Source organism: Heptranchias perlo, chromosome 15, assembly GCF_035084215.1.
Source record: "Heptranchias perlo isolate sHepPer1 chromosome 15, sHepPer1.hap1, whole genome shotgun sequence".
NCBI classification, from domain to species: Eukaryota; Metazoa; Chordata; class Chondrichthyes; order Hexanchiformes; family Hexanchidae; genus Heptranchias; species Heptranchias perlo.
Genome location: NC_090339.1, coordinates 36388198 through 36400095, shown reverse-complemented (window position 1 = coordinate 36400095; position 11898 = coordinate 36388198). Strand labels below are relative to the sequence as shown.

General features: G+C 41.7%; 1 protein-coding gene across 2 annotated transcripts in view; it reads right to left on the bottom strand.

The window, feature by feature from the left end:
- med12 (mediator complex subunit 12) overlaps positions 1 to 11898 on the bottom strand; it is a 127143-nt gene that overhangs the window by 101290 nt on the left and 13955 nt on the right. For both annotated transcript variants that reach the window (XM_067997068.1, XM_067997069.1), the window contains exons 2-9: positions 10823 to 10927; positions 8571 to 8762; positions 5334 to 5493; positions 3392 to 3567; positions 2609 to 2719; positions 1777 to 2049; positions 290 to 436; positions 34 to 133 (exon numbers count right to left, since the gene is read on the bottom strand). In XM_067997068.1, coding sequence (XP_067853169.1) covers positions 34 to 133; positions 290 to 436; positions 1777 to 2049; positions 2609 to 2719; positions 3392 to 3567; positions 5334 to 5493; positions 8571 to 8762; positions 10823 to 10927 — 1264 coding nt within the window. The remainder of the gene's footprint in view (positions 1 to 33; positions 134 to 289; positions 437 to 1776; positions 2050 to 2608; positions 2720 to 3391; positions 3568 to 5333; positions 5494 to 8570; positions 8763 to 10822; positions 10928 to 11898) is intronic.

Sequence of the window (11898 nt, the reverse complement as noted above, 5' to 3'; positions counted from 1 at the left end):
AGAAACATCCCCGATATCAATAGTTGCTATTACCTGCAGTGGTTTCCTGACACTTTTCGAATGACCACCTGACCTCCACAGCTTGACCTCGTTCTTTAATCTGCTCCTCAATTTCCCGCACTTTAGCTCGGACCTGGTCAAGGATTTGGTAGAGGAATAAAGCAATGTTTAGTAACACCAACTTTCATTTATATAGCACTTGCAATGTGGAAAAATGTCCCAAGGTGCTTCACAGAAACTTAGTTGATTTTTATAGTATTTTATTATTATAAAACAGAATCTCACGTACCTGTTGGGTAAATGCAGAGTTCCCTCCTGGCATGGGCAGACTGGATGGTGCTATGGGTAAAAGGTCGAGGGGCGATCCAGTCTTATTTCTGCAATCAGTCAATGAGTAATGCCATACCAATGCACTTGGACAACAAAGAACTATACTCTGTAAAACAAGTAGCCGACTGACATTAAGACCAGCAAATCTTCATGCCTTTCACAGTAAGTAGGATTCTTTCAATCAAAAATTGTCTTAAATTCACCTTCAGGAATTTCGGGGGGAAAAAATTCTCTATTTTCTTCCCTCCTCTCCTGACTCCTTGATATTTTATGATTCTGACATAATGCACTAAGTGCCTACCAGTACCTCACCCAAGTGGCCATTCCTCATGTGTGACTCAAAACAGTGAATGTCTGCAGGCCATTCAATGTGAGGACATCATAGCTGAGCCTGATCCTCACCTGATATGGGCACATGCACATTTTTCATCAAGGGTCACTAACCAGTGATCAGGAACACCTACCCTAACTAATTCTCTCTTTCCTAGTAGGTTGGGTGTCACAGTGGGTTGGCATACTAACATGCTGCTCCAAAGAGTGGTAGGATGTTTATCTATATCGGTTATTTCCCCTCTGATTGGTGAAGTAAGGGAGCAGGAGAGTACGTTAGAGAAAGGTGGTGTCTGCCATTTCTCCCTCGGGCAAGAGTAGTAATAAAAAAAAGTTTAATTATTACAAAGAAGAACATAAGTAAATTTAAACAGCTTTAATGTTCCTTCCAGATCCTGGTGACAGTGCTGCTAGAAGAGGTCTGTAAGCAAATCATTTGCTTGTTCACTCAGGTGGAAATGGTGCTGGGAAACATAAAAAGGAGAGATCTTTTATTAAAAAGCTGATCAATAAACAACTGACAGGAGGTTCAACTGAGAGCAATTAATATTTTTTCAGTTTTCTCCCCATCTCTCATGAAGATGTTGACTTGCTGGGCACAGTTCCACAGGCACTAGGTTCCCTGCAGTATCTCAACTAAAGAACCTTTCTTCATTTGTTAGCCTAGACCGTGTCCCAGCAGGCTATTTGACAGTGGAAGGCCTCGCAGCCGAGTCTGATGCTGTCCTCCTCAATGTCCACACATACACACTTTCCAGCAGGGAGTCAAAGTGATCAGGAAAGGCACCCTGGCTGATATTTGCTCTCCCTAACCCAGGGCAAAGACCAACAGCAGCAGTTTCACCACCACCACTGCTGAGAACAACTATGGCAGCCAAGATTGGTATCAAACCTGCAACTTTCCTAGTTTGTACAGTTCAGTTCTACAATGGACAGTGCATTTATGGACTGAGCCACAAGGGGTTATTATGCAGTTCAATGAGAAATTTCTATCCATTGATAAAGCATCTTAAACCTTTTGTTTCAGTGCGCAAAATTTTAAAATGTAAAAGATAATGGCTAATTGGCATTAGCCTAATTAAGGGCAGGATAAAGGAGACTTAATTGCTGACCTACCTGAAGCATGCAACTTAATCCAAACACAACTGGGCGATGCTGAGGACAAATATAAAAATCCATGAATGGAGATTGAGGCTGGTTAGTCCCATTGGCTGGCGGCGTTGGAGTCGGAGGCAAGGTATTTCCAGTGGGCGCTGCCATCACATGGGATTGGTGTCCTCCGGTTACTACATTGCTACCACTATCGCCAAGCAGCATGGAGAGACGTCGGGTACAGAAGTAAGCCAGGCGTCTCGACAGGTATGCAGACTGCACAAACTCTCCAGAGTACTACACAGAGGAGAAAAACAGGGAAATTACAAATTCACAAGCCTGTACTGGATGATAACGTTTCACACAGTTACTAGATTTACACAGATGAATGTATAGTGACCTGACACTAGAGCCAGTAGATAGCATTTGTACACTGAAAAATGCAACAGTATTAACGACATGGTCACTGCGATTTCAGTAAAGCATAATGGTGGGTGTGTGAAATTTTCATACTGCAATCGTTGAACTGTGAAACACCCAACCAATTATAGATTTTGCCTTCCATCTAGAGCTGTATAACCCTGGTGGTTGAGCAATTTGAGGTGACAAATTAGGGGCATCGCATAAGAAATGTACTGACACAACATTAAAACGCATCGGGTTAAATATCAATTTCCTGTATTATAATGGAACCTATAAATTGAATAAGCCTTGTGATAGCATGCTATTAATATCCTTGAAACAGATATAAAAACATTGACATTTCAGTTGCCATTTTAAAATTATCTGAATTTCTTTTAATAAATAGTAGCTTCTAGTTGCTAAGTGCAGTAGATACATATTGGAATCTTCCCACCTGTAACATCAGTGGGAGCAGCAACTTAAGAAGTTCATCCTCCCCCGGTCGGATCTTCTCAAAGCATTCAAGAACCCAGGTCAGGAACTCATGTCTGTCGAGCATTCCATCCTGTAGCCAGAGGGAGAGAGTCAGGGGTATAGAGATAAACTTTTTCAGTTTTATATTTAAATCAAGGTGAGCTTGCCTCAGTTAACAGAAATGGTGCTTAAGGTCAAAAGGTGCGAGATCAAGGCCCTCTCCAGGACTTGGACACATAATTTTGCTTTCTAAAAAAATTGTTTTCGGGATGTGGGCACTGTTAGGAAAGCTGCATTCATTGCGCATCCCTAACTGCCCTGAACGACTGAGAGGCTTGCTTGCCTCCTTCAAAGGGCATGCGCAGAAGCAACCACATAGTGTGGACTAGAGTCACATAAAGGCCAGACTAGGTACGGATGGCAGGTACCCTTCCCTGAAGAACACTAGTGAACAAGTTGAGTTTTTTTGGCAATTTGGTAACTTTCATTGACATTTTTTCTGGCACTAACCCTCCAAATTAACAGATTTATTGAATTCAATTACACAACTTGCCATGGTAGGATTTGAACTCCATGATCTCGTAGTTCAAAGAAAGGAAGCCTTTCATTAACTGGATCATTTAAACAAACATAGCTCCTATTCTCATAACTTTTACAGTGTTACACTGCCCTCATTTCCCATTATTACTACTGTCCTGTTAAAGGAAACATACACTTAACTCTCACCTACTTCCCTTATACATATACAATGTTCCCACAATACCTGAAACATGTAAAGAGCCAGTTTTTCATTATATTCCCATTGTTTCATAGCCTGCTCCACTTCAGGCACCGTGGGCTGTACCGGTGTCCCACTGTTCTGCGTGGATATCAGCCGGTAGGACTCAGCGATCTTCTGCAGCTGTTCCCAAAGGTACTTTGTGATGATTTGAGTCCATTCTGCAAGGGGAAATTAATCATCCTGAAGAAGATCAGAAGATCACTGCTGCAAGTTTCTCATGTTGGCATTTCTTAGGCCAACATAAATTGAAAGTCAGTAATAGAATGGGGCCCCAAAGATGCAGAGCATTCATCTATCCATGCACTGTGCCTTGGAGTGACAGTATAGACAGCTGAGCAGAGAGATGACAAGGAGGAGAGAGGCAAACTCAGAGTCAGTTACCCCAGCCTGCTCTCACATATCTCCCAATGGATGCTTTCAGAACATTGGAGATGGCATGTGTTTTTTTTCTTTTTTGGTCCCAAAAAGAACTTTAAAAAAGCACACCAAAATGTTATTTTAAAATTGCTAACACACATTCCAGAGCTCAAGATGTGATGTGGAGTTGGAGGTAGAACTATTGCAAAATAATTCATGCTATTCTGTTGCATAACTCAACTGAATGTGACACTAAAATCTACATCAGAAACCACTAGAACGATAATGGACGTGAAAACCTAACAAGATTAAGAAGTAGCCTGTCCCCTTTAAGCAATTCCTGATTCGTGCGTGTATATATTCACACATATAAACATTTTTTTTTTTAAGTGACAAAACCCACCAATTATAATGCAATAAATTGTACTCTGCACATTGGACAACTGTTATACAAATTTATTTTTTCATTTTAATTTCTTGATGCTTCAAAACCTTATCTGATGAGGAAATCTCAACTGGAGTAAAGCATTGCACTCCCAAGTTCCAGTTCAATTTAAACTGGCATTTAAGCTCAGTTACCCATTAAGTACCAAACTATAAAGCATTTCCTGGTTTAAAAGCTCACACCTTAGCATGAACATCATCTTTATACTAAAGATAAAGATGGTGCTGGATTTCTGAAGGACAGTTTTAAAAAGGTAGACTGGCATCCACAATCAGGAAGGGTTCTGATCCTTTCTCAGCTTAATAGCAGCCAGACTTAGCAGCATGCCACATGCCTGCCTTTGCAGCTGTGTTTGGTATGGAAAAGGAAAAAGTAAAGGTTTTTGTTTAAAAAGTAGCACTGTACAGCAGTACCAACATGCAAAGTTAGGACACCCAGATATGTCCCAGCCGTGAGTCATGCCTTGAGCCACTTTACTATTTACTGGGTGGAAGACTCAACATATAGGACTTTATAAGGGCAGGACATTGTCAGCAATTTTTTTACACTTGGGTTAGGGTATTTCATTTTCAAAACTGCTTCCCCCAAGTGGTTCCCCTAATGGTTGAGAGTACTTGAGCTATATGGGCCAGAAAGGTCCCGTGGGGGTGGTATAATTGACCTGGAAAGTAAACACATGATCACAGATGAAAAGCCTACTGACACTCACTGTGAATAATGGCCACTTGGGCAAGGTAACAAAGGGTAATAATACCCCAGAAAGGAGTTGATGCCATCAGGAGAGGGGAGGAAATACATTAGTGAATATATATATATACTTCCCCTGTGCACTACCAAAATACAGATTAATGAAATGCAGGTTCTATCTCCAGCATGATGAGCTTCTAATGTGAAATGAAATGAATTGTTACAGGAAGGAGCAGTGAGACCAGGTGCTTCCCCACAAGGAGCACGGGACAGGGCAGAGGAACAAGAAGGGGAAATTACACCCGGGCTACTCTTACAATGCCCTTAACAACAAAACTCTATTTAGTGAGTAAAAGGCAGAATCCAGTCTATCAAACAGGTTTATCCAAATTGCATATCAAACTCCCAAAAAACTAACTTTTTTGTTAACCTTACCTATACATGGGTCTATGACATGACGTTTCTTCATCTTTGTTTCGGTGATAGCAGCATAATATGCACACGTCATTTTTATCAGCCAAGCTGCTCTCATTACCGGCACTGAGTATTTGGCCAGGTATCCAAACACTTCTTCCTTTTTGCTAAATATAGGCACCTGAAGAATGAAAAAGGCAGGTGAAGTGAGATAAATCTTATTTAATTCCCAAGAAATTTCTTTCAGCATAAGCTCTCAAGTTGAAATAGGAACATCCAAAACAATGGTCGGGACTTGAGATGAATCAGAGGTTGAACATGGGGCAGTGGTTTGCAAGGCAAGGGCAAAAAGTCAAGGGTGGGTTTTTTGACAAGGCGTTGAGAACAGCGGTTTTGAAAGGGAGAGTCAGTACCTAAGGAGAGGGAACCATTTACAATACCAGCTAGCATGGGGGCCAAGAAGGGAAGTTGGGTGGTCAACAGTTTAATGCAAGTGGGGTGGAGGGAGTAGAAGGCGAGTCACATGGACAAGATGAGCTCAGATTGACCATGGGGGAACGATAGGAAAAAAATTAGAAAATGACGTGGGTTCAGGACTAGGGCGGTGGGGAACCTTAGGGGAGGTTCGGTTGATGAAGGGGGATGTGGCAGAGGCAGCTGATCTCAATCTTAGAAGTCTGTGATCTCCTCGCACTTGTTGTTGGAGATGATGGTAGGAGAGGGATCTAAGATGACGGTTGGTAATGGAAAAAAGCTGGGGATTACCTTTGCTTTCCAGGATGGAATAAGAAGTGAATTAGGTAGAGGAGAGCAAGGACTAATTGTCCTTGATGTGGTCCAGCCAGATCTGGCAATGGATGTTTAAACTAGTCATGCAACAAATAAGCTCAATCTATGCCCCTTGGGCTTGAGGGAGCGAAGGTGGGAGACTGACCAGGATCAGAGTGAGTAAGGGTTTTACTGGGAACAATGGCATTAAAGATGGAGGTGAGGGAGTGGTTGATATACAGTGGCAGATATATCGTAGTGAATGGAGGGCCAAAGGCTAGAAAGTTGGGAGTTTGAAAGTGCAGTTGTAAAAAGAGTTGAGAGGGGTGGGGAGGGTAAATGGGAAGAGTATTTTCCAGGAGTGCACGCAGAAGGAAGTGGGGTTGGAAGGGGGTAGGGAATGTGTATGATGAGGGATACAGGGAACACAGGAACAGGAGTAGGTCATTCAGCCCCTCGAGCCTATTCCAACATTCAATTAGATCATGGCTAATCTATTTTAACTTCATTTACCCACCATTGTCCATGTCCCTTAATACCTTTACCTAACAAAAAACTATCACTCTCAGTCTTGAAAATTTCAATTGACCCAACATCAACAGTCTTTTGGAAGAACGAGTTCCACATTTCCACTTGCCGTGTATGAAAAAATGCTTTCCGATTTCACTCCTAAATGGCTTAGCTCTAATTTTAAGATTATACCTCCTTGTTCTGGATTTCCCTCCAGATGAAATAGTTTCTCTATATCTACACTTCTGTCATTTTAACCACCTCAATTAGATCATCCCTCAACTTTCTAAACTCAAGGGAATTCAAACCAAGTTTATGCAACCTGAACTCATAATTTAACCCTTTACGCACTGGTATCATTCTGGAGAATCTGCACTGTGCAACCTCCAAGGCAATTACGTACTTCCTGAGGTTTAGTGTCTCAAACTGAACACAGTACTCTAGGGCTCTGTACAACTGAAGCATTGCTTCCTTACTTTTATATTCAAACTCCCTTGACATAAAAGCCAACATTCCATTAGTCTTTTTGATTACTTTTTGTACCTGTGCACTCATCTTTAGTGATTCAATTAGGAAGTGGTTGGAGATGGCCTTGTCTATGATCGAGACAATAGGAGCTGAGATGCCAAGGTCGAGGGGGTGCCCACGAATATGGGTAGAAGAACTTATATAGAGGGAGAGGTTAAGACAGGACAGCAGTTCAGTGAAATCAGAGAAGGGAGGGCAAGGTGAGCTGAGATGGTGATTGAAATTACCATGGATAAAGCGTCGCTCAATACAGAGGCTGAGGGGAAAAAAGGAGGGAGGATATCTTGGTGAGTAAACTCTGAGTGGGGCTTGTGGGGGGGGGGGGGGGGGGTAGGGAGGGTGGAAGAGAGGTGGTAGAGAACAATGATTTTAAAGGAGGTGAGAGGGGGTAACAAGGTGAGGTGCTCGAAGGAGAAGATGCTAGAGGAGTAGGGGGAAGAGACCAAGGTGCCATTTGGTAATAAGCATCACATTGCCACTGTGGCGGTTTGGGTGGGGCAGGAGGTGAAAAGTACAGCTAGGTGGGGAGGCTCCAGTGAGGGGCAAAATGTCACAGCCATGAGCCAAATTCACATCAAAGCCATGATGTCAATGCAGTGATCCACAAGGTGGTCATGGATGGCAAGGATGGCAAGGGTGTTAGCGAATGAACAGATATTCTGGAGGGAAATGCAGAGAGGCACAGTGATTGTTGATTCACTGACAGATCCAAAGGACCAGTGGTGGGCGAGTTGAACAGGACAGGAAGGAAGTTGCCAAGGTCAATCTCTAGAGGGAGTGCTGAATAGGAAAATCAGCAAGAAAGGAACATGGGGCAGTTGGGGTTGCTGCTTGTATGGAGGTGGCGATGGGTGCCTCAATGGGCCTTTCAGAGAATGCAGAGGCTTAGAGCGCAGCTGTGGACTTATCCAAGGAAGGGATTCAAGACTGGAACTGCGGCAGGAGAGTAGGAAGGAGAGGAATATTGATCAATTTGGAGGAGGCAAAGTGCCCAAGGGGGGAGAAAAGAAAGGTGGCATGACTGAGCAACAGGAGAGAAGGCCCAAGAGAGGCCAAGAGAAAAAAAGGGAATAGAAGTAATGGGCGTGGGTCCAGAGCGGCAGTCAAAATGTGCATGCGAGTGGACACAGAGGGAATTTGGGTTAAATAGCAAAATTTAGAGCAATTTGGGAAGCAGAGGTGGCTGGAGCAAATCAGTTTCTCTGCAGTACAGGAAAAAGTTAAAGATTGCTATAGTGCCACACTCACAAAACTGATTTTTATTAAAAGGCACTATAGATTGGCCATGTTACAATCGCTGATGTACCATACACCTCAAAACTGAACATTATTATAGGACTGCAATTAAACCACTGAGGAACTGAACAGCTGAAAATTGAACACTATTTTAGGACAATTACATCTTTACAAACTTTAGTAGTGTGGAAAAAAATTGTATCAAAAGAAACTTACCTTTTTTGCTAGCTGAGTTAGTGGTTTGGTTCCAGCCAGATCAGTAAACCAGTTATGTATTGAAGGTTGGGAACGAGCCGTGACAAGCCAGAAACTGTCCTTCTGATTAACCTGAGGCTTCCTTTTGCCAGTATCTGGAAATGTGTTACACCGCAACTTCTCAGCGATTATACTGCTGAAGTAGGAGCTGATCTGCAATAAAGTTCAATAGAGACTTGAGTGGATGCTGTGACACAAACGCTCACTAAAACGTCTACTGATGTGCAAATTTGCAACAAAGTGACTATATTTCGAAGCTCTGAATGCAAACATAAAATTTTTTTTAAATGTTTCTATGAATCCAAGATTAGTTTGTATTTGAGTCTCTTTAACCAACATCATCTTTCTAGTATGTAGTAATTTTTTTCTGGTTCCTTAGGTTCCTCCGCACTCAGCGTCATTCTTCAACCAAAGGGGTATACTAACTGCTCCCAGGTAGCTACCTCTGATGCTTGAACTTGCCACTACCATGTACGTGAGACCAGCCTAAGTTGAATCATCATTCCAAATTTCCCTCCTTCACTGACAGCTCTATCACAGTTTAGCTCGCTTGGTAGCACTCTCACCTCTGGGTCAAAGAATTGTGGTCCAACACGAAGGCTTCAGCAAATAATCTATGCTAATACTCCAGCACAGTATTAAGGGTATGCTACACTGTTAAAGCTATCAACCTTCAGATGAGATGTAAAACCAGATCGTGTCTGCCTGTTCAGGTGGGTGTTAAAAAACCCGTGACACTATTCAAAAGAAGCAATGAATTCTCCCAGCATCCTGGTTAACATTCCATCCTCAACCAACATCTCCAAAAACAGATTACCTGGTCATTCAGGTTATGCGATGTTGTGCGTACAAAAATTGCTGCCCTGTTTGCCTACATAACAGTCACTGCACTTCAAATGTAAGTCATCATGAGAAAGTCTGCAATGTTTTGACGTGATAATGTGTTGTATAAAAGCAAGCATTTTATTTAAGTCAGTAATTTGCCAAGTGATGAACTATTGGGTCTAATCAACACCTTATCACATTCTGCACCCTTGGTACAACACAGGACATATCTACCCTGATCAAATGTCATGTTTCCACAAAACACAAATGCTCTCTCCATCCTGTAATGAGACAATAAAGATGCAGTACATTAAGAGCTATTAATTTTTTGGGCTAAAATAACTATTATTAAAAAACTTGAATTTATCATCTCAAAGCACTTCACATACCATGAATGACTTTGAACTACAATAACTATTATGCTAACAAGTGCAGCAGCCATTTTGTTTATAGCAAAATCCCACAATGAAATGAATGCCCAGTTAATCTGTCTTTTCGCAGTGATTATTCGAGGAATTTTGGTCTGATCACTAGAATTGACTGCTCTTCAAATAGTGCAATTGGATCCTCAAAGTTCACCTGAACCATCGGAATAAACAGATGGCGCTTCAGTTTAACATCTCATCAGAAGGACAGCACTTCCAACAATACAGCACTTTCTCAGTACTACAATGAAGTGTTAACTTCTAAAAGATTAGAATTTTAGTTAGTATTTTCCTTAGGAAACTACGCATATTGCCATATCCACCCAATGCTTGGTTTCAAAGAGATGGTTGTGCTGTGTTTCTCTTTGCAGTATTAGAAATGCAGACCACATTTCTATTAATCCACCAGAAACAACATTAAAGTAATCACAGTTCAGTTCTTGCCACCATAGAACGAATTCCCCATTGTAGTGAAATTTCCTTAGTGTCAGATGGATCGTCTTGGTGGGGCAGGAGAGAAAGGTGGTCCCCCTCCAGTTCAGACTCAGAGCTTGGTATATTTACCAGGAATCAGTATTTATACTCTTCATGGCTTTGACTGCACTATCCTCTTTAATCACAGTGAATAGGATGGAAGCAAGAGTGGATTATGAAAGCAAAACTGTCCCAAAAAAGAAAATTTCAACTATGAACTTCTTACACAAATGTTTGTATTTTGTTTACATTTTAAATGACAACATTCAAAAGTAATAATGCACACTACCCTAATTATCAGCTCCTCAGTAATAACACTTTCTCCATTACTGACCCCAACCTCAGTGAAATGCTCTCAGTTATAAACCGTTATACCATAACTCATTATCAGGTTCTCAGATATAATACATACTCCCTCTGTTATACAGCCCCAATATGAAGGTGGCATGGGCTCAGAGGAGACAGTGATCAATGGTGAGGGTACCGTACCTTGCCAGGATTGAAATTGATATTCTTTGCGCTACCATGTTCATCCCCAGACACTGCAGGCTGGTTGTTAAATCCTTGCTTGACATTCACTGCTGTCAGCTCATCCTGAAACAAGGAGGAACAATTAAGTAAAGTCCAAAAGCCAACAGCCAAAACATATGCACAAAACACCATCTTTATTTCTAGCTTAGAAATCCTAAGAAACTACACAACTGACCTGAAGCAACAATTTTTAATGCACATAAAAGGTCCAAAGGAGGGAGGGAGAAAACAGGCAGTTAGCCTGACATCAGTAGGAGGGAAAATGCTAGAATCTATTATTAAGGACGTAGTAATAGGGCACTTAGAAAATCATAATATGATTAGGAAGAGGCAACATAGTTTTATTAAAGGTTGACAAATCTATTAAAAGTTTTTTGAGGATGTAACTAGGCAGGGGCGGAATCCAGTCAATGTAGTATATTTGGATTTTCAAAAGGCATTCGATAAGATGCCACACAAGAGGTTGTTACACAAGATTAGGGCTCATGGGATTGGGGGTTATATATTAGAATGGATTGAGGATTGGTTAACAGACAGAAAGCAGAGAATAGGAACAAACGGGTCATTTTCAGGTTGGCAGGTTGTAATTAGTGGGGTGCCGTAAGGATCAGTGCTTGGGCCTCAGCTGCTTACAATATATATCAATGACTTAGATGAGGGGACCGAGTGTAATGTATCAAAGTTTGCTAACGATACAAAGCTAGGTGGGAAAGTAAGCTGCGAGGAAGACGCAAAGTGGCCACAAAGGGATGCAAACAGGTTAAGTGAGTGGGCGAGAAGGTGGCAGATGGAGTACAATGTGGGGAAATGTGAAATTATCCACTTTGGTAGGAAGAATAGAAAAGCAGAATATTTTTTTAAAAGGTGAGAGACTAAGAAATGTTGCTTGATTTGGGTGTCCTTGTACACAAATCACAGAAAGTTTACATACAGTTACAGCAAGCAATTAGGAAGGCCAATAGTATGTTAGCCTTTACTGCAAGGGAGTTGGAGTATAAGAGTAAGGAGGTCTTGCTGCAATTATATAGGACCCT